Source organism: Pleurodeles waltl, chromosome 5 (assembly GCF_031143425.1).
Source record: "Pleurodeles waltl isolate 20211129_DDA chromosome 5, aPleWal1.hap1.20221129, whole genome shotgun sequence".
NCBI classification, from domain to species: Eukaryota; Metazoa; Chordata; class Amphibia; order Caudata; family Salamandridae; genus Pleurodeles; species Pleurodeles waltl.
The window spans coordinates 828,279,124-828,302,606 of record NC_090444.1 but is presented as its reverse complement, the minus strand read 5'-3'; the positions used below and the strand labels follow the sequence as shown (position 1 = coordinate 828,302,606).

Here is a 23,483-nt window from a genome sequence, read left to right as displayed (position 1 = left end):
TCTTGCTCTGCCTTCCTACGTCTTTGGTCTGCTTCTTTCTGCCAAGTCCGTAGTGAGTCAAACATCCCTGGTCTACTTTTTGTCACAAATAAACGACCCTGTAAATAGTCGGAGGAGCGGGGCATGTTTCCTCCAGGTGGGAGTCCATACTGCAAAGACAACAACATAATTTCCTGAAACAACTGAACGCTGGCATTTTTTTTAGTATTAAAATTTAAAAAATACTTACATCAGTGTTTTAAATATACCAAATAAATGGCAAATATGCCTTTTGCTTCCTATATATTTAAATGACAACTAGGGTCAGTCTTACCACTGATGTTGATCTTTGCAAAGAGCGATAGAAACTGTACAATACTCACAGACCAATTTTAGACAGGAATCTTTCAACTCCCGTCCTTACCTGACACTTCTGTTATGGTCCAACAGTTGGGGACTCCAGTAGTTCACAGGAAACAGAGACCCGAATTCAGACAGCACCAGGAGAAGTCGAGCCGGCTGGAAGACACACAGTGGAGATCCGCAGGTCCACGACAGAGAACGGATCTCAGAATCTGGTGTGGGGCGCCTCCTTTGGAAGTCCAATCGTGAGTCCTCCGTCACCGGGCCGGTCCCCTGGATGCCTGACTCGGGTCCCTGTTCGGGCGCCAACTGAGGAACCAGGAAAGATTAGACCCCCACCCGGGGTCTCCTTCCCACCGGTGGAGGGACACCCTTGTCCTCAGGGTCCGTTTAGCAGAGAGTACACAAATCAGGCAGAATCACCAAATGGAGGAATAAAGAGAAGTTTATTACATGGATTATAGCTCGAGCTAATACAGAGTTCCAGGACAGTCAAGTGACTATCCTACGGAGGCTGCCCCTTCACTCCGGGGCACCCAACCTTATATACACACAAAACTGCTTAGTCAGAGGACAACTCCACCCCTGGCGTATTCAAGGTCCTCTGCGGCCTTCAGAATATTTCAGGGATACACGTGTGGTGGGAAAAGGTACAGATGCAGCTGGCAGGAGGTGGCAACGACCTGTACGAACCTGTTATGGCAGTTACTGATTAAGCACGACAATTCTCAGAACTGTGATTTGGAAAAAGTAAATGGCAGCGATAAGCAGATTGCAGCCCAAGGCTGTGAGCACAAGGTCAAACATCAAAGTTCAGAAGGTTTGCCGAGCACATGGCAACATAATAAAGATAAACAGATGCCTAGCAGCTATGGTGTATGTTTAAGTTTATGTACATTTTCTCATAAGTGGGGGTCTTTACCAGGTTTTAGTAGAAGCGGATATACAGCTTCTCACAGTGTCTGTGGTAAAATGCCTGTTTCAAGAGATTCAGCATACAGCATACATGGTAAAGAGATGTGGTGTCAAGAGCTGTTTATATGCTTTGTAAAGTGCACTAGTGAGACCTTCAACCCATCGAGGCATCTGTGACCTGTGTAATTTCTTCGCAGGTGATAGGTTCGCTTAGGAATCCCTGTTGGTTGTCAGTAATCCACACCATTGTGATCTCTGTGAGGTATGCCGCAGTGTTATCCGAATCGCCAGACGTATGGGAGGAGAGCAGTTGTTGGAAATAGCGCAGCAGTTCAGCTATTACATTCACATTATTGAGACTCTCTTACCTGTAAGAAAATGCAGCATAGTGATATAGCCACTAAGCTGGCTGTGGTATAGTAGTCTTGCTAGAGTGTGGCTGTGGAGTTCTCCTTCACTATACCGTCTAGCAGTGGCGTGTTTCCCCAGGTATGCTAATTCCCTATCGGCCAAGTCCCACAACTCTGACATGAAGTCCAAACGCTGATGCAGTTGAGGGGAACAATGGAGTTGAGAGTCTTTGCGGTCTACATCTTGCAGCTCAGTCTCGACTTGGCCTAGTTGGGAATGGATGTCCCACAGAATGTCGCGCATGTTTGGAGATGTGGACTTCACAAATAGAGGCTTTAAAGGCTTTCTAAAGGGTGGCTTGTGTCGAGACTGAACCAGGAGTAAGGGCAATGTACTCAACGATGGAGTGGAAGACTTTATCATGCAGGGCCTCCCCCAGAAATCAGATGATGATCTGTAGCACCAAGTGGACTGGGCAGTGATCGGATAATGTACTCAGCAAATTTGCAGTGTCAGTCATCCAATGCACTGCGTTTGCAGCAACAAACCAGTAAACGAGCCTCATGCACACATCATGGGGTGCAGTGTAGAAAGTATAATTAGAGGCATAGGGTGTCACATTCGTCAGATGTCAGCAAGTGTGTAGGTGGCAATGTTGCAAAGGAACCCTAGGGCACATGGTTTGCCAGTTCAGTGCGTGCTGGCGGAATGTTCTGGAGAGTTCTGTACCATATTGAAGTCTCCACCCATAACAATAAAGTCCGCCTCTACCCGTCCCATGAGTGAGTAGATGTCTTGGTAGAACGCGGGTATATCTATGTTTGGGGCATAAACATTTATCAACGTGGTGCGTTTGTCAGCCGGGACACTGACTAATATGATGTATTGGCCTTCAGGGTCTATGAAGCTGGTTGTGAGTGAAAAGGGACTACTTTTATTTATGAGAATGCATACTCCCCTTGAATAGGAGCTGTAGTAGGAAAATAACAGTGTGTTCCCCAAGGGTTTGCAAATGTATGAGAGTCTCAGGAAGAAACATGGGTTTCTTGAAGGAAAGCTATTTTGACCCTGTGTCAAGATAGGTGGGAGAAGACCTGTTTTCCCTGGATTATTAAGACTACGTATATTTCAAGTGAGAAGGGTGATTTTCACATTTCTCTCTCTGCCCTCATGTTATGCTATCTGAAATGATAGAGTTGGAGTGATTGTGCCACATCTTTAAGGAATGCAACATATACCTGTTGGTCAATAGATAACAAACAGAACCAAAACATACAAGTTCAAAACCCCTCTCCCACCCACACTAGGCGGTAACGAATCCATCTAATCCCAATATCAAACAAAACAACAACAAACATCCCTTTATATAATCTGGCAGTGTACACCCCTGGGGGGAGGCAACACTTCAGTCGACATGGCCCACATGGTGCGTTATACATGAAAATATAAAGTAGGACTGCAGGTCACAGTATAGTAGGTGGGAGCATAGGGAACAGTATGTCAGAGTGAGGAGAAAAGCAGGACAGAGGCAGCATCTGGAAGAAGTGTCCTCAGTGGGTCTGCCAATGATGAGTATAGGTTAATGGGGAGGCACCCAACAGACAGGGCACGTCTGTGTGGTAGTAGCAGCAGCAGCCAGGGTCGGGGAAGAGGAGTGTTTTGGAGAATTCCGCCTGAGAGCGGAGGAAGTCAAAAAATGTTGTTTGCAAAAGTCTGCAACATCTGCTAGCGTGTCACAGAAACAAGGCTTCCTGTTGATCTCGACTCCAACCAGTGTAGAGTATAACATGGCATATTTGAAGCCCAGTTTGTGTGAAGATTTCTTGACATCTGAGTATTTGCGTCATGCCTCCTCGATGGTGATAGTGAAATCAGGGAATAGAGAAATAGTGGAGCCTTGGTATTGCATTGGGCCATTTTCGTGACCCAGACTAAATGCAGCGTCTCTGTCTCTATATGCCAGGAGACATTTGATGATTGGGTGTGGGGGGGTTGGGGGCCTACCTGGTGGTGGTCTTGGGCCCAGTGACCTTTGTGCATGCTCCACTAAAAAGTAGACGTGAAACCGCTGAGGTCAAAGATGTCCGTAAGAAGCCTTTCTACAGATGTATCTGGGCGTCCAATATCTGAGGATTCCGCAATGCCCATAGGGCAGATGTTATTTCTATGGAAGTGCACCTCTAAGTCTTCATTTTTTACAGCTACCATCCTTAGAATATGTTCCAGCCTTTCCAGGCGCTTTACCATGGTTGTCGACTGTTGAGGACATCAAATTGTGCATCAGTGGAACGAAACCCAGCTTGGAGTTCAGCCATGATGGCAGGAGTGCCCTTTGTGGAGTCAGAACTTTCATCCCTGTCTGGGGTGTAGTGGATTCTATTTGGTTTTACTGGGAATCAGGAGATAGTATAGCCCTCTGGCTTGCAGGCCTGTGCCCCCATCACCTAGTGACATTTAACTTACTTAGCCTGCTCTGTTTTAGCGCATTTATTTAACTATTTTTTCCAAGATGGCTGCTACGCTTCTAGTTAAGAAGATGTTTTGATTTAACATTACCAGTGGCACTCTGTGAAGGCGTCACTATCCGCGTCAAAGACAAGTGATATACGTAGGTATTCGCATCATGTACCGACCCACTTACGTGTGACATTAACATAATGTACTTTTCAGGGAATTGTTTATATAATTGTGGCCCCAGCATGCCTTCTTATCTATTGTTTGGGAGCATACCTGTGCCAAGGATCCTACAAGATCTGTATAAATACATCTCACACAGACAAGGTTATCAGAGGGATTCCTACCAGATTCCATCAACGCTATCTATGCTACACATCGCCTTGATGCAGATCCAGCCTACATGTCACCATGGAGTCTGATCTAGAGACCTCATTCGAAGGTATCAAGGGTTTGGGGGCTCTTTGCATGGACAAGGTACTGGCAAAATAGGTTTAACACACCTAGCTCTATTCAGGTTAGAGATTAGGTTCTCCATGCTAGGGTATTAGGGCATATTTCACATAGATGGTGGGGGTCTTTATATTCACGACCCTTGGTTTTACAATTCTGTTTCTTGTCTTGTTCATTACCCTAATCATCGCAGCTCATGCAATTTACAGTAGATTGCAGTTTTGTTAAAAAAAAAAAAACTATTGAGACTTTACTGCATCTCCTTCATTGCCTGTGTGTGACTGCGACTTGTTGTTTATTAGAGAAAAATGTAATCTCCGTTTAACCACGACTTCCCTGAGATGTCACACTCTTGAGTCCATGCGTAAAGGCTTCCACAAATCACCTTTAAGTATTTGGGTTTTTGGTGAGGTACTGCTTGTGAGCCGGGAGGGTTGGGCCGACATTTGCAACTTGTTGTAGGATTGGCTTAGTTGCTTACTAACAAAAGTGCTGTCATCTCTGAACCAGCAGTCTAGCCTAAAGCAAGAGTCCAACTACGACAGGGGCTTCATCCGTATCGGAGTCTGAGGCCTGGCGCTGAGCTCGTTTTGATTGCTCAAAGAGCAATTTGCATTGTTTTGAGTCCCCACAACACATTGTGGAGACCAAGAAGCAGGTATACTGGAAGTTTTTGGTAGTCAGTAAAGTGAGACTAATATTGCATTGTCAACCAGGTGCAGAGTTAGGTGCCTGGAGTTCCCAAGGCAGGGTGTGAACCTCAAAGATAATAATGAACTCTGGGAACTGGTCTTCAGTCTAGGGCAGAGGGCTGGACCGATGCCATAAATGAGTTAGGTATACTTCAGGAGATTTGGGTGGGAGCTGTCCTGTATGTCGCCCAGGAACACCATACCACAGTTGCGTGTCCTTCCACTGCAATCACGATGGCGCTGCACTATGTCAGAAGGTGGGTGCGGTCGCAGGGGCTGCACCGGAGTCATGGGGCACACAATAAGACAGCCAAGAGCATCTTGGTAGGGTGTGCCTCCCAATCAAGGATCAAGCATGTCCTGTGTACTGACTGCTGCTGCTGAGATGGGCTATTTCACATTATATGGCAATATATGGCAGATGCAGGCAGGGTTGTGGGTCACCGGGGGTAATTGCGGTGGTGTGGGGGGAGGAGTAACAGGAGGGTGATGGGCCTGTGTAATTTAGCAGCAGTAGCGCAGCGCTGGAGGCAGACTGGCAGTATGGAAATGGAAGGTGTTGGCTGCACTACGCCGGCTCCATAAGCGATTAAGTTTGTTAATTGGCGGTCACAGAGAAGTATCGGTCTAACTGCCCTCCGCCTCCCCTATTGTCTGTGCTCCCCCCTTCCCCCTCAAAGGATGGCAATGATGCACTCACAGGGCATTTAATGTAATATCAGGAGGCATGGTACAGAGCAGCAGCCCCGGTCGCACCACTTCCCCATTGACAAGGCCCACTGGGTGTATCATCAGATGTGGCCGGGAGGGAGCATATGCAAAAGGGTCCTGTGGAAACTTGCCCGATGTCCGAAATTAGCAGGCGAGTTTGACAGAGTTTGAAGCTGCAACCTGTATCACCCTGTCAGTAGAAGTGCCTCCCACCGAGAGGATGTAGTTAGATGGGGGAATGATGGGAGTCCATGTGGTAAAGTGGCCGTTTGTGCTCGAGCTTCACTGCCAGGCGGCCATCTTGGAATATTTGGTTACTCTGATAGAGTAATTGCTTTTTAAGTGCTTGTGTCTTCAAGATCTGTTTCTGAATATCTTACTTGCTCAGGACCACAGGGTTACACTTGTTTTCCCAGAGCTCTTTGGTGGTATCCACATAGTCCTTTCTTTGAATGTGCAGAACCTCTTGTTGGAGAGACGATGTACGTACATTGCTAAACTCAAATGATTTTGCATCTGTCGAAATTTTCCAGCTTCTCAACTTAATTCTTCAGATTGACAATTGAGGTCAGTATGACCTTTTGGAACGTGGAATATCTCAATAAATGTCCTGTTCATTACTGTACCATTGATTCATCTTCTTTATTGCAATATTGGTTATGTCTTCAACCTCTTGTCAATTAAACTGATCCTGCTGTTGGAAGGTACTCCATAAGCAGCAAATCATTGTTTGATAACTTGGCTTCATAGGTCGTTTTTTGCTCAGTAGCATTTACCTTGTTGTGTGGTTTGTCTGTGAAAGCCACCAAAAGCATGGCACTCTTCGTTAGGTTGAACTGATGTCCATCCTTCTTTGCAAATTATTCAGAAGAGTGTGGCAATCTGCATTTGTAACACTAATTGCAACTATATTCATTTCAGCGAGCGGCCAGTAAGCATTCATATGAAAGCCAAAGAAGTTGCAGTCATTTGTAAAGAGTTTAACTTGAAGAAATGTGAACCATGTTTGTGTAGGGATGGTATGGGGGGAAATCTTATGAACTTCATTGTTTCCAGACCAATCTTAGAAGCTTTTTTTATTTATAGAAAAAAGAAAATCATCGGGATTACATCTTAAATGTAGTTTGGGGTGTTCTGATGTGTAAAGATAAACTTAAGAAACGGTGTGCAGGGCAAGCGTCATCAGATTCAAGTCTAAGAATGCCTTCCTTTTCAGAAAAATCAGGTTAGTCTTCTGCAGTACCCTAGTGTTCAGGGTGTCAAGTAAATGCTACACAGAAGAGCAAACCTTTTGTAAAGCTCATTCGAGAAAAAGTGTTGTACTATGTTACCCATATTAAACTTTGCCTTAATGAATACTCAGTGTTATAGTTGATAAAGCTCAAGCTGTGATATAAATCCAATATGGTACAATTTACACATACTCGACGTTTATAGCAAATACCAGTTTCAGCACAGGTGAGTGTTTCTAGGGTGAAATAAATTGGAATGTGACAAAGGGCGTCCATGTTGGACCTCTCACTACCCAGCCAACAATTTTGTAGTCAGGTGTTGAAGCTACTATTAACACTCAAACATGTAAAAAAGCCTTTATAACTTCGTGAGAAACGCATACATACATAATATTAGCACCTGGACTCGACCTTTTGAAGCGGGCTACCAGTGATAAAGCTCTTCTTTCCGGCTATAGTTATCATTGCACGTCAGCAAATGTAACTTTCTGTGGTTGCTAGTTTCCTGCCCCCATAGGCAGGCCTTCCCCCCGGGCGTGGTACCCCACCCGCAACTCTCCTCAAGTGGAAGTGTTACTTCGATGGCTGGAGGAGCAGCACTTATATTAGAAACAGCTCTGCTTTTTTCTATATCGGCCCTTCCTTGTCAAGAAGGACATAAAAGCCTACCAACTGTAGAAAAAAATGACATTTGTTTATTTCTTCTACTGTATTGAGCCATTTGGGCTTACTTTTCTGGTTTGCCAAGGAAAGAGAGGGGCTGCACAGAGAGAAAATAGAGCGTCTTCTGATCAAAGTGCTGCCGTTGCAGCCTTTAAATGAGCCGTCTGGCCTTCCGTGATTTGAATTTACTGCTCAGTTTGAAGGCAGTTATTTCTAATAGTGATATTGCCCTCGCCTGCAGGACAACAGCAAATGGTAATTATGCTCCCTATTATTATGGGCTATTATTTGAGGCTCAGGACCATTATTGTGGGGCAAGAGTAGTTCCACAACACTGGAAGATTTGTCACATTAGTAAGAATCCTCGACAAAAGTAGGACTTTATCAGTCCTGATTTATGGTATTGGTTTGTGGGAAATTAACTATTGCAATTTATCTTTATTGTGCACCCAAGTTTCATTTTGATATTTAAAAAAAATGGAATGATGTTTTAAGTATTTCTAAACAATTTTAGATCAATACATATGTACTTAAAATGTAAATCATTTGCTTTTGCGTAAACTTTAAATGTAGCATCACAGATTACTGTGTTTCCGTTATAATTGCATTCTTTTACAATAACTATAATTATTTCTGGGCGCAATAGTTTTAGTACTTACGTTTGTGTTTTTCTATTTTCTTGCAGATATTTCCTGTGTCTTCAGCTTCGTCAGGATATTGCTTCTGGTCGCTTGCCGTGCTCCTTTGTGACTCATGCACTCCTGGGGTCCTACTCTCTGCAGGCTGAGTTGGGAGATTACGATCCCGAAGAACATACAATTGATTACATCAATGAGTTTCAATTTGCTCCTAGTCAATCTAAAGAGTTGGAGGAGAAAGTGGTCGACCTACACAAATCTCACAGGTCAGTCCGCTCCTTCAAATGCCTGAATTGCCCTGGGAGAAAGGAGCTGCAAAATGTTGACACTGATCGCTGTTTTCTCTCTGATTTAGGCATCTATGCACTAGATTACTCATTTGGACTACAGACAGATGACAACGCTGCTGCCAGCATGTAGTGAAACTTGTCCTTAGCATGGTCTTTATTGATTAAAAAGAAAATTGCCTGTCATTGTTGACTTTTTAGCAGAGTTCTTTTCTCAAAGTTTTCATTGCTTGAAAAGAAGGCCATGTGGTGCTGTTCTACCGGCTGTCAAAACTCATTGTCATCAGACTGTGTATGGCAGAAGATGACTCAAATTACTAATAATATTTCTGCTTTTTTTAAATAAAAATAAAATAAACCATTCTAGATACTTCCAGCAACTGTATAAAGCCACCATCATCATCATTCTAAGCATATTTTTTTAAATTCTTGAATCCTATGCTTAACATATATCGCAAAGGCATCAGCCATCAAATAATTTTAGTACAACTTTGATAATCTAGCCTTTGATTTTTAGCCTTTGATTTTATTTTTAAAGCGTCGGTGCAGACTTGCTTTTATGGCTCCTTTCTTTTGACCTGTAGTAGACAACTTGCCTTTTTCAAGCTCATGAGGTGTTAAGAAAAATGCAAATGTTAGGTCCCGATTCCGAATTCTGTGATGCTATCGCACCCCTATGTTCCCCTGACAGATTTCGACAAGCCAGGCCTGCAAAATTGTGTTGGAGGAAAATGTGTGATAAAAATAAACACATACAAATTTTGTTTGCAAGAAATACCGACTTTGCAGGTCATACCACATTTTTTCTTCTAATCTTAGAATAGCTCAAAGAGTAGATACCTCACGCTGGGGTAATATATGGATCTGATGCACTCACCTTTTTCTAATTTACTTATGCTTTAGCTGTCACTCTCATACTGACTTTGGCATACTCTCCCTAAATTTCTTACACATTGACTTACTCTTTTGCGATCATTCACTTTCACACTTTTATTATCTTTCATGCATGTTCGTTAACACACACAAACACCGGTTACCCCTTTACTGCTCTGATTTAAACATTCATTCATAGTGTCACCTTTTTCTTGCTTTTTTTCACACAGTGTCTTTTGCATTTTCTCACTTAGATCACACTTCACATGCTGAAGGAGTGGAATAAAAGTACATATCAAGCACCATCATGCAGATCAACACCAAAAACGTCACTGCTGAAACGCAAAAACCAACACCTTCCACCAAATACAAACACAAACCTTTTTTAATTCATAGTTTTCAGTTAAAAACATAAAATACATTCTTAGCTTAAAATGCAATATGCATCTAGTGAATATTATGTACAACAAATAAATGTAAACTAATATATATTATACAGTTAAACAAATAGTTCTTCTAGCTTTACCATTACCTTAATCTCGCCTGTATATATAGGCTGTAAATTGCCTCCAGGTGGACGTCTAAGATCTAATTCAATTCTACTGTACATTTGGATAGTACAAAACTGCATAATATTTATGGATCAATTACATATATTTAGAAAACAACTTTTATCACTGTTAGCACATCAAAACATTATTATGCAAAGACTCATTTCCACGGCTTAAGTATCACAAACACAATGAAGAAGTCAGATTTCTACATATGAAACATTACTTACATGGGGTAGGTGGCTTGAGGAGCCAACATGGGGAACGCCTGATAGAGGAGCTCCGTACGCCACTGAGTTATCCTGAGTTAAGTGACCGACACACAGGGAGATATGGGCAAACGGTGGCACAGAAGGAAAGCTGAGGAGCTGTAACATCGGACGCTGGCTCCTGTTTTTGTCCTGGTGACTGCCGGCGACCGAGGCATCCCGTGACTGCAGCGTGGCCCAGGAGTCAAAATGGGCGCTGAACACCAGGCCACCCTGTGGCACAATCAGGACTGCCTTGCAGCTAGGTGCCTGGCTGGGATCAGACAGGCGTTGTTGGCAGCTGTGAGGAGCGGTGGTGCCCGGGCATGGGATGAGGGAGCACATTGAATTCAAGGATTGACCCAAGCGGAGAGAGTGGCGCTCTTGGAGGGAGGACCACGTGGGGCTTAAGAGCGTGCTGGAGCTGCGCGAGATCCCCTGCTGCGGTGGCAGGAAGCGGGAGGCTCCCTGAGGTGCTTGGGCCCTGCAGATCAGACTCTCTGGCTGGAGGGTGATAGCAGGCATTGCGACCCATTGCGACGTCTCACTGGAAGCGGGGCTGCCAAGCATGGGATATATGTCCAGAGCCTGCACCGGAACGCCCGGGTGATGCTGCTACCTTGACCTGCTCTATCGGCGGCGCGCTGATGGCTATATACGGAGTCATGGCACCAGACACCACAGTGCAGACTTTGGATGTGCCATACTGAGCAGAAAGATTTGTAGCGACTATGTGAGTTGGACCCCCCTGGCCCTGCCAATAACATACCCCTGGGCCTGAAAACACAAGTGTGATGGACTTGGGGTGCTGGACTTTGGAGGACGCTTTGGCTGATTAAATCTGGGGGTGAAACACCCTTATCTATCTGTCTCTAGCCAGCGGAGTGTATCACCAACAGCTCAGCCCTCCTGTCGCTGAGCCCTCATAAGAGCTATACGCTACAGTCTGAAGTGCTGACGAGCGGGCACAGGGCACACTGCACCGCTTCATTACTTCTCAAACGACACTGCGCTGCAAGCCATGGGTCGCCAGCGAACTGGAGGGCAACCACCTACATCTCAGCATCGAGGGACGCCACCACAATCAACAATCGCCATGGCTAATGCGGAGCGCCCCAGCGTTTGATAGGACAAGTTGGACGCTGTATTGTTGGCTATTGACAACACACGGACCTCACTAGAGCCAAAATAGACACGATCTCATCAGATTTGGGTCTACTGCATGGGGACCATAGAAAGCTGGCAGACGGAGTGACACTGGTGGAGCAAACTGTCACAGCATTGTTGCTCAGAACGAACAACCTGGAAACTTCCTGGAAGGAACTAACAGAGTACGAATGCTGGAGCAGCGTGCGAAGGATGCAGAGGGCAGATCCCGTGGAAATAATGTTTGTTTGATGGCCCTACCGGAGGGCACTGAGGGACATGATCCTATGCAGTATATCGAAGACTGCCTGCACACTGCTCTTACCCCAGACGCGCATTTCCGTTTTTTCTCTGAGCGAGCGCGTAGAGTGCGACCCGATGACCCCCAGCGGGCTCCCGCCAGCGACCAGTGGTGATACGATTCTTTCATTACCACAACAGAGACATAGAGGGTCATTCTGACCCTGGCGGCCGACCACGGGAGCACCGCCAACAGGCTGGCGGTGCTCCAACGAGCATTCTGACTGCGGCGGTTCAGCCGCAGTCAGAAGCGGAAAGTCAGCGGTCTCCCGCTGACTTTCCGCTGCTCGTTTGAATCCTCCAGCGCGCTCCGCAGCCATGAGGATTCTGACCCCCCCTACCGCCATCCTGTTCATGGCGGGAAAGCCGCCATGAACAGGATGGCGGTAGGGGGGGGTCGCGGGGCACCTGGGGGCCCCTGCCGTGCCCATGCCAATGGCATGGGCACGGCAGGGGCCCCCGTAAGAGGGCCTCGCAAAGTATTTCAGTGTCTGCCTTGCAGACACTGAAATACGCGACGGGTGCCACTGCACCCGTCGCACCTTCCCACTCCGCCGGCTCGATTACGAGCCGGCATCCTCGTGGGAAGGTCGTTTTCCCCTGGGCTGGCGGGCGGTTTTTCAGCAACCGCCCGCCAGCCCAGGGGAAAACTTGTAATACCCGCCGCGGTCTTTTGACTGCGGCGCGGTATTTTGGACGGCGGGATCCTGGCGGGCGGCCTCCGCCGCCCGCCAGGGTCATAATGAGGCCCATAGTGCTAAAAGAGACCCGCTCAATGGCGGAAGTGCGGGTGGGCAGCGCCACAGTGATGTTCTCCCCTGATTACACGATTGCTGTGCAGAAGCAGCGCAATAGCTTGCTGGCAATGAAGCGACATCTTCGTGAAATGGGATTCGCTTACTCTCTCCTCTTCCCAGCTAAGCTCCATGTTTTGGCCGCTGACACCACACACTTCTTTACTACCCCTGAGGATGCATGGCACTGGATTGAGAGCTCAGATGGCTGTGCCACCCTACCATTGCGGTTGGAACCAACAAGGAACGGCAGTTCTTGACGGAACTGCAGGGGGGCAGTGTAGGATGAAGGCACGAAAAAACGGGGACCTTTTGCAGTCCCAGATTTGGAACAGAGAATACAGGAGTGGCATAGTGCCTTACAGCAGGCAGCCACACTCTTGAGTGCAGGGTGTTGCTCCAGTCCGGACATCCCAGGCTCTCCCCCCCCTCTGATGGAGAGAGTTCTGTTGTGACTTGGCCGTCTATGTAAAGCTCACGTAATCCTCCGGATATAACCCTACAGACATCAGACACTATAATTTGAGCTCAATTGTCTTTATACTCATGCCTCTTTCCATACAATTACAACTGTTGTCAATGTATAATGCTCCTTATATGGTCGTGAATACTGGACTATCCGTAAGGTGGCGTGCAACGTAGTCCCTCTGTTGCTATATACTGTAGGCCCTCATCCGGTCATCTCTGCTGTAAGGCAAACTATCTCTTGTCTTAGTTGTCATCACCTGGTTTGGGTGGCCACTTGTTCTAGTGTGCTGCGCTTTGGGTATTCGCTATGTTATTGTTACAATATGTTGATTGTTGTTATCCGCCCATTCACCTGTTCATCGCTAGGTAACTCATGAAGATACTTACCACAAGCCCCTCTACTCCCTCACACACATCATTGACACTAGCAGCTGTGTGGCAAATATGTGCAGCACCTCCGCTTGTTAGTCCTGTGCCTGATGGCACACGTTAAAGTAATAACATGGAATATCTGTGGCATGTAACTCCAGCGCGCTGATACGCCATATTCTCCTACTTGAAACACCGCAACGCTCATATTTCTATGTTACAAGAGTCTCACCTAATGAGTTCAGAGGTAGACACGCTTAGAAGAAAATGGGGAGGCCAGGTATATTCCATGAATTACTCGTCCAGTGCGTGGGGCGTGTTGCTATGGGCCCGACCCGGGTCCTGTTCGATCTGATAGAGAAGGTCATAGATGCTGATGGCTGGTATGTGTGTGTTCGAGGTCGGCTGAGAGGTCGCTACATCCTCCTTGGTAATATATATATGCTCCCAATGTAGATCAGGTTCCCTTTCTAAGCGCACTCAATCGATTGCTGACACGATGGAGCGATGTTCCCTGGCTGATTGGAGGGGATTTTAATTGTGTATTAGATACATATCTGGATAGGTCCTTTCCACTGTTAGAGCTCACCACTGCTATTTCTAATGCCTGCTCTCTAGTAACCCGGCTTTATCCCTGGCAATTGACGGACATTTGGCATCATTATAACGCTGCAGCCAGAGTATACTCCTTTTACTCAGCCCCTCTCATGATTTACTTGTCTGACTTGACAGGCTGCTTTGCACGGCCAGCCTGATTCCAGTCGTTGTGGGGACTGATTACCAGGGCCGTACTCATTCCGATCACAACCCCCAATACCTTCAACTCGACTGCGGTGGGACCACTCAGCCTCTTGTCCCCACATGGAGGCTACAGCCTGCAACTTTGGAGGACTTGGTGTTCCGTGAGTCGACTGGCCAGCAGATTGCTAGTTACTTTGAACTTAACGCAGACACAGCCTTGTCTCGTTTAGTCGAATGGGATGCGTTTAAGGCTGCACTGCGAGGTCACTGTATAGGGCTTAGTTTTGGTGTGCGCAGTCAGCTAGACCAGGAGGTTCCGCAGTGGAGCTGCAGCTATTGCAACATGAGTCAGAAGTGGTACGGAACCCCAGTGCCCTACCGCAATTGTAGGCCATATTTAAAACCCATTCAGAACTCCTTGAACGATCGAGATGCCTTAATTATGCAGTGCACTAAGCCAACATGCATGCAAAGGCAGATAGGGCCGGAGCTCTGCTTGCCGATTGATACATCAAGAGACTTCCCTTAGTTCGGTAATATCTATTTGGGCACAGTCAGGCGACTTATTGTACACGCAGGATTTAATTCATGCAGCATTTCACGCTCATTATGAGTCCCTCTATAGCGCTGTCTCCCAACCTTTAAATTATATCAGTCTATTTTTCACAGAGTTACCCCTACCCCAGATCACGGCAGAGCAGTGTCCGGAACTAGACGGTCCTCCTTTGCTGTCCGAGGTACAGGAAGCCATCCGTTCTCTTGCAAATGGCAAAGCCCCTGGCCCACCGGGCTACCGGCTGAATTCTATAAGGCTTACTCAACTCAACTAGCATCTAAATTGCTTGCTGTATATGAGAAGGCCTTAGCACTGGCGGGTTTACCCCCTACGTTAAGAGAGGCCACGCTAGTCTCCCTTCTAAAACTACATAAGGACCCCACTGGTCCGCACTCCTACAGGTGTTGGCACTCATAAACCTGGATTATAAAATACTAGCCAAAGTTGTTTCAATGTGACGGGCCCCACTGGTGCCTGCATTAGTAAATGAAGATCAGAATGGATCTGTGCCAGGCCGCACAACGTCCCTTAGCCTACATAGATTTTTTCGTATGCTGCGGTATGACGCCGTCACTGGCCACAAGCGGGCTGCTTAGTAATAGACCTAGAGAAAGCATTTTGACTCGCTGGAATGGCCTTACCTTTTTGCAGTTTTGCCAAAATATGTCTTCAGCCCTCATTTTATATAGCTGGTAAAATTATTGTATACGCTCCCATCAGCCTGAACTAAAACAGGGCGCCTCATACCACCCCTCCTACCCCCTCCCCCCCATTTGCATTAGGAGGGGCATGCGGCAGGGATGCCCTTTATCTCCCCTGCTTTTTCCTCTTGCAGTGGAGCTGCTGGTGGCTACACTCCACAGAGCGGGACACTCCTGTGGAATACCACAGGGAGGTGGGAATCATGTGGTTTCTTTATATGCTGATGACCATCTAGTGTATATTAGAGATCTAGCGGATTTTCCCAGCGAAGGTCTCTGGCTTGCGAGTTAACTGGGCCAAGTCCTGTGTTTTTCCGTTGTCACCTACTGTGTCTGATCCAGGCCTCACATCTATAGCCCTTGGCCTAGCGTGGCAATCCAGCACATTTATATACCTTGGCATACAGGTATATCACACAGAGTCTGATCTGTTTGATGGGAATCTGATGTGTGCTGTGTCGAGCTTGCTCCATCAGATGGCATTCTGGAAGACATAGCCACTGACGATCATGGGCAGGGTAGCCCTGTAGGAGGCTGGCCTTGCTTGTAGTGGGTACCAGAGGTACTTACACCTTGTGCCAGGTCCAGTTATCCCTTATTAGTGTAGAAAAGGTGTTTCTAGCAGCTTAGGTTGATAGAAGGTAGCTATGGCAAAGCAGCTTAGGCTGAACTAGGAGACATGTAAAGCTCCTACTATACCACTGGTGTCATATGCACAATATCATTAGAAAACACAATACACAGAAGTACTAAAAATAAAGGTACTTTATTTTTATGACAATATGCCAAAAGTATCTCAGTGAGTACCCTCAGTATGAGGATAAGTTATATACACAAGATATATGCACACAAACCAAAATTATGCAGATAATAGCAAAAGGAAGTAATGCAAGCAATGTAAAATTACAGTAGATTGCAATAGGAACACATAGGTATAGGGGCAATACACACCATATGCTCCAAAAGTAGAATGCGAACCACGAATGGACCCCAAACCTATGTAAGCTTGTAGAGGGTCGCTGGGACTGTAAGAAAACAGTGAGGGTTAGAAAAATAGCCCACCCCAAGACCCTGAAAGGTAGGTGTAAAGTGCACCTACTACCCCCAGAGAGCACAGAAGTCGTGATAGGGGGATTCTGCAGGAAAAACAAACACCAGCAATGCAACAACAGTGGATTTCCGGACCTGAGTACCTGTAAGACAAGGGGACCAAGTCCAAGAGTTGCGACAGTGTCGAGAGTGGGAAGGAGCCCAAGAAATGCCAGCTGAGGGTGCAAGGAAGCTGCCACCTGTTGGAAGAAGCTTGGTGTTCTGCAAGAACGAAGAGGACTAGGAACTTCCCCTTTGGAGGATGGATGTCCCACGTCGTGAAGAAGCTTGCAGAGGTGTTCCCACGAAGACCGCAAACAAGCCTTGCTAGCTGCAAGGGTCGCAGTTAGGGTTTTTGGATGCTGCTGTGGCCCTGGAGGGACCAGGATGTCGCCACTTGGATGAGGAGACAGTGGGGGCGCCCAGCAAGTCAGGGAGCCCTCACAGAAGAAAGCAGCCTCTGAACAGGCACTTGGAAGAAGAGTGAACCGGAGTCCACCCGAAGTCACAAAAGGGAGTCCCACGACGCCGGAGGACAACTCAGAAGGTTGTGCACTGCAGGTTAGAGTGTCTGGGACCCAGGCTTGGCTGTGCACGAAGGAAATCCTGGAAGAGTGCACAGGAGCCGGAGCAGCTGCTGAAGCGATACAAGGTTGCTTGTAGTTGTCTTGCTACTTTGTTGCGGTTTTGCAGCGGTCGATTCTTTGGCAGAAGGTGAAGAGGGAGATGCAGAGGAACTCTGATGAGCTCTTGCATTTGTTATCTGGTGAGATCCCCAAAGCAGAGACGCTAAATAGCCAGAAAAGGAGGTTTGGCTACCTAGGAAGGAGGATTGGCTACCAGGAGAGGTAAGAGCCTATCAGAAGGAGTCTCTGACGTCACCTGCTGGCACTGGCCACTCAGAGCAGTCCAGTGTGCCACAAACACCTCTGTTTCCAAGATGGCAGAGGTCTGGGACACACTGGAGGAGCTCTGGGCACCTCCCCTGGGAGGTGCAGGTCAGGGGAGTGGTCACTCCCCTTTCCTTTGCCCAGTTTCGCGCCAGAGCAGGGCTGGGGGATCCCTGAACCGGTGTAGACTGGCTTATGCAGAGATGGGCACCATCTGTGCCCATCAAAGCATTTCCAGAGGCTGGGGGAGGCTACTCCTCCCCAGCCTTCACACCTATTTCCAAAGGGAGAGGGTGTTTGCATCGACTCATTCAATATTATGTCACTCAAAGAGCCTATGTCACACCTAAAAAAAATTTACAGGCGCCATTTGTCCACGCTGTCAGGGCTTAGAGGCAGACTTTCTGCACATTATGTGGTCGTGCCCCACTCTGAGTCACTACTGGTCTTTGATCCTAACGTGTTTAATGCGCTGTGTAGACCGGCCCTTACTACTAACATGGGAGACATGCATCCTGGGATTGTTTCCTAGGGGTAAAAAGTTGAAGGCTACATCCCGCTTTCTGGATCTAGGGTTCTTGGTGGCCAAACGCATTATGACCCGTAAATGGCGGTCTCCTGAGCTGTCGGCATATGAAGCATGGGTATGATCACTGTCTATCTAGGGGAGAGTGGAGTGCACGGCTCTCCGGCATGAAACATACTGAGACTATGCAAGTATCCCCTCGCGTCACAATGGGAGCTAATGTTAACGGACCTCTGCACTCCACTGGTGCCTGCGCCTGCTTAACTTTGATTCCCCTGTTGTAAGCGATGAGTGTTTGTGACATTATGTATTCAATTCAGCATGCTGCATACTTGTATATATGAATAGATCAGATAGGTACTCCCTCCATATTGTGGGTTACTGCGCCAGATGAAAGCCATGTAGAATGGATGTGTGGGGACAACTTGCTGAGCACTTGTGAGTTGTATAACAATCTTACTAATTCTGCAGTGAAGTACATGGATATGTTTTGCCTGCGCCTTCCTCCCCATCTGTTTATTGTTGTGAATTGAAGTTAACTGCAAACATGTCGGTCACATGTACCTTTATTCTGCAATATGTCATTTTTTAAATATAAATGCAATAAAGAAATATGAAGAAAAAAAATGAAACATTACTTACATATACTACCCAGCGAGCATTTTCTGGTTAATTCTCTACATGACCAAAGTGAAAGGTAATGGGGAGAACAAGGGTGCTTAGAAAGGCAATTTGTGCTTGAATTTGCCAGCTCATTTTGTATTCTCTTGATCTTACTTTTTCACACTGTCCCAAAATGTCCTGTGCAGCTTGTGGATAAGTGAAATATATATATTTTTTGGCACAGACCACCTTGAGCTTCTGATAGAAGCAGATAGTTGTAGCTAGCAGCTTCCTCATAAGTCAATTTTTCATTCCTTAGAGCTTGCTCATACTCACTTTGGTCATGTGAATGAGGGTGGACAACAGTCAAACTCTGTTTTTGCCAAGTTCCGGATCTCTGTTCTTCGAAACTGCAGTGGTGACAGTCTCATGTTGAGCTAGGCACCTCAGCTGTTGAACTGAGGTCCCTAGCTCAACCAACACAGTTCCAGCTTCCAGGTCCCTCTTTCTGTGACCCGATCTAGAGAGGTGATTCACCTTATGAATGTCTAGAGCCATGGGGCTCTCCTGGCATAGCACTTCCAGCTAAAAGAACTGGTGCTGCAATATTTTCACATTTTCTGAGTCACTGATTATTTTAACCCCAATAGCCACAGCTTTCATGACAAGGGTTGCAGTTCTAAGCGGTTCAACAGTTTATGGTGAGAATCGCGTTGTTTTTTAATTTCTTCAGCTGCGGCTGGTCATAGTCATAATTTTCCACCTGACTCTCCAGTTTGGTAACCTTCTGCTCCAAACCACCTATCTTATGTTTTACTTGAGACTTCTTCATTTTCAGTCCTTCTGTATTACTCTATAAATGAGACCTTACGAACAAAAGTTTGGGTTTTAGTATTCAAGTCATTAAGCAACTAGTAACAAGTTCAGCTTTGGGATAAATTTGACGGTTGGGTTAGCAGCTTCCCCTTTGTCATCCTGATGACGTGGGGAAAGTAAGGGGCTGTGAAAACAAATGCTTCTATCATGCTGTTTTAGACCACTGAAGAGACATGATTACTGGTGAAGAAAAAAAAACAGTTAAGTCGGTGGTTAGTGGAAATCAATCACTGCTGCCCCTGACTACACTGCACAAATTCCAAAACAATCTCTAATCATCTCTCTAACAAGGATTATTATGAGATGGCACTTTCTGTGAGTCTCTTGGCCAAGGCTAAAACTTCTTTGTGCAGTTTCTCTTCTCTGTCAGCTTGCACTGTTGCCACCCAGGTCAGCATTGAAAAAGCAGGACACCCACCAGATCCAGTTCTTTGCAGGTCGTTGTGGCATGCCTCTCACCTATGCCCTGCAAGATCACAGGCCCTCTACGAATTGGCCACCCTCAGATCAGTCACGGGTGAAGGTGATGGCAGGTCTCTGGCCTTCCCTCCTTACATTGAGGGATGTAATTGAATAGTGTGAAAGGAATGTATACAAAGGTCGGGATAAACCCAATTACCTTAGGAACATGGGCAGTAGAAGAGTATCAAAATGCAGATTCATCCGGGGAGAATGGTTAAGTATTTGAGTAAATAGCAAAAAAAAAAAAATATATCGAGCAAGGACAATGAATGAACGACAGAATTAAAATTACAGGTAAGCCAACCCAAAAACCATGGACGGTCCTGATGTTTCATGAAATTTACTATGTACCTAAACAATGTGGACTATCCTAATTCCAAATTACAAGTGAACACTATCCACAAATGATATGTTTCATATAACGTTTGTAACCTATTTATGTTGGACAGCCAAATGGCTTCCCCTGAGTATTTTGTACTCCTATAGTTTTTGCACCTTATTTCATAAGAGCACTGCGTTTCACAGCATCACGTTTTTACGGAACAATTGATTTATCTGTGAACCAATCTTTAATACAAATGATCAATTAGAATCGGTCAGGTTTTGGTTACTTTTTGTATGGGTTACTTGCCCATAAATTTATTGTTGTCTTCTTTTCAGAGTTTCATCCATTGTTCTTGCTCGATAATGTTTGGTATTATCATGTACTTAGTTATACCTCTAGAACAGTGGTTCCCAACCTTTTGACTTCTGTGGACCCCCATTTTATCAATACTGCCGCCCGCGGACCCCCACTGACTCATTATTGGAATCCGGGGACCCCCACTGAGTCATTACTGATAGTTGGAACCTAATATTATTACATTTAAGCAGTCGCGGACCCCCTGAGGGGGCTTCGTGGACCCCCAGGGGTCCCCGGCCCACAGGTTCGGAACCACTGCTCTAGAACAAACCAGTGCTTTCATATTTAATGTACTTTCTTGGCCGTTAAAGCCTTCTGTAGTTTTATATTCTAATGTTTTATGTTGTTAGCTGTATGTGTTGTAGTTTGATATTTCGGCGTTTTAAAGTTGCACGGTTGTTTCAGAATTTGTGTACAATGTTGAAAAACATAAATACAAGCTTGATGTCCCCAAAGGAGCAGCACCAGATTCTGCAGCCTTGGCCTTAATGTTTTTTTTTTGCTTTTCAAACAATAGTTATAAATGCTTAGATGATATGCTATTTTTTAAACAAAGGTGTAAATTATATCATCTACTTGTGTGGGTTCACAGAACCTTTTGTGGAGTTAATCATTGATGAAGATTTCCATGATAGGGAAAAGAATAAAATGAGGTAAACTTTCCCTTTTCCAAGTTCGTTACAATAATGTGATTGTCAGGACCGGGGCACACAATACTTCTCAATCTGCCAAACAGCAGTACATTTTTGTAGCACTTACAGTTCACATACCCCATGCATATATCTGTCACACATTCCTGTACTCTGAAGACAAAAGGAAATCCATAGTGCTGTCTGCTTCCCTAACTGAGAGCAAGAGAGACAAAGAAAATTTCACATTTTAAGAATAAAACCGCACAAGGCATTTGTGAACAAAACCCTGACACGGTCTGGAAAGGCAGTGAGAAGTAGAGAGGAGGTCTTTCACTCACTGTTAAACTGCTCAAGCTGCCGACCTCTTATGTCCTTTAAAAATGTATTGTCTATATATTTTATACAGTGTTGTGCATTTTGGAAAACACATAGAGTTACGGGACTGATGAATACATGGATGTGAGAATCCTTATAGATAACTGTGCATGTGTTAGTGTCCCTATACTTAAGGGAACACGTATGTTTACCCATATGCCTTTCTCATTTTTATGTACATAGGAAGCATATCAGTTTTACGTAACTTTTATGCAAGCTAGCTGTTTTCAGCATGGCCCCTTGCACAACCAACCCGATAGTGGGTTCCTCACACACATCAGGATGGGCAGAATCTGAAAGTACATATTTTTCTTACATTTGCTAGAGGATTGCTTTAACTCTCGGAAATAGCAGTGCTTCAGAGTTTGCATATTACTTCAAAGTGTATGAGGATGAGACATTATTTCTGTGCTGGAGGAAACTTACTACCATACATATGTCTAGTTTCTTTGCATTTAGGAAATCCACTATTATATCTATATCTTTATTCATTCTGCTCTCATAGTACTGTGATCTTGTGCAAGAAAGCTGCAATTGATACGTCATGATTAAACTCTGTAGAGCCAATTGCTGCAGGACTTCTTGTCATCCTTCCACAAGAAGGGAGGCCTGTTGGCGAGGAAACTGAAAGAGGGAGACAGAGCTGGATAGGAAACAGGGGAATGAGAGAGCAGGGACCGACTCAGGGCAGCGGTGCAGTGACGTAACAGGGGATGCTCCCGCTCAGCCAGGCTTGTGCACCGACACGTCACCTGCTGCAGACTCCCAGGTACCACGTCAAGAATAATGAGCTGTGTAGCATGAGCAGCAGCTTGGGAAAGTTAATAGTTATGTTAACTCTGTTTATTAAGAATAGAAGTGGGCTTAGGCAGATGATTTCTGGAACTCATGTGTACTAGACAGGAGTGGGCAGCAACAAACCCACTACTCAGTGGTGGAAGGTGGTCCGGTGCAATGTCCAATAAGAACACAGTTCAAGTAACTGGACTCCAGGAATCAACTAAGTCGTATTTTGTACACTGTAGATAGATGTACAGGCAGTGTCCTGGGTGCCTATAGATGTAGAAGCAGTGTCCTTGGGGGGGGGGGGGATAGACACATTTTTAGAGACTAGGGTATTGATATTCACTGGCAGCTGTTGAAATATTACAGAGGTGGCAGAAGCTAACTAAATCAATTTCTTCACTAGTTTCCACAGGGGAGTGAATTAAGGGGTAGGGTCCCGATTGAGATAGTGAAATAAATACCTCTAGAAGCATACGAAACAGCCAAAGTGATGATTCAGAATATTCCTGAATCAATACAACCTCCTGCTACCTCTATCAAAATCTACAGCGAAGAGCAAAGACAGACTTCAAGTCTTACTTTGACTGGGGGTGAGGGGATTTCCGCAACCCCACAAGTATAAGAAGGATTAAGAATGATATAGTTGTAACTGTTTGTCACAGACTGGAAACCTTGCAGTTTCATACCTTGGGTAAAGTTAGACTTTGATTTGCTTCACCGAACCAATCGGCCATAAGGAACTGGTAGCTTATCAATACCCATGTCCAATAAGGCATCCTTCTGATGGATTCTATTTAGCTAGGCCTTTTGCAGGTCTTCATGGGATCAGGTTAGCTCCTCCTTGCGGGTGCAAACCATTTCCTTGTGCATGCTTGTTTTCAGTCCTCCAGTCAAAGAAGCAAGAGTTCCCACAGGAGTTGTCGATTAGGCCTAGTCCGAAGTCACAGCCTAGCAGAGATTCCCATCTATTGGGATATGTTTCCAGGAATGGTATGTAGGTTTCCTAAATCTACAGAGTATTGGCTCATTTGAGCCAGTATGCATCTCCCAAATGTGGGAAAAGAGGGACAACCAGAT

At 45.7% G+C, this 23,483-nt stretch overlaps 1 protein-coding gene across 22 annotated transcripts in view; it reads left to right on the top strand.

Annotated features, from left to right (window-relative positions):
* Positions 1–23,483, top strand: part of EPB41L2 (erythrocyte membrane protein band 4.1 like 2) — a 1,020,488-nt gene that overhangs the window by 652,144 nt on the left and 344,861 nt on the right. For all 22 annotated transcript variants that reach the window (XM_069234854.1, XM_069234865.1, XM_069234873.1 and 19 more), the window contains one exon: positions 8,499–8,717. In XM_069234854.1, the coding sequence (XP_069090955.1) occupies positions 8,499–8,717 (219 nt within the window). The remainder of the gene's footprint in view (positions 1–8,498; positions 8,718–23,483) is intronic.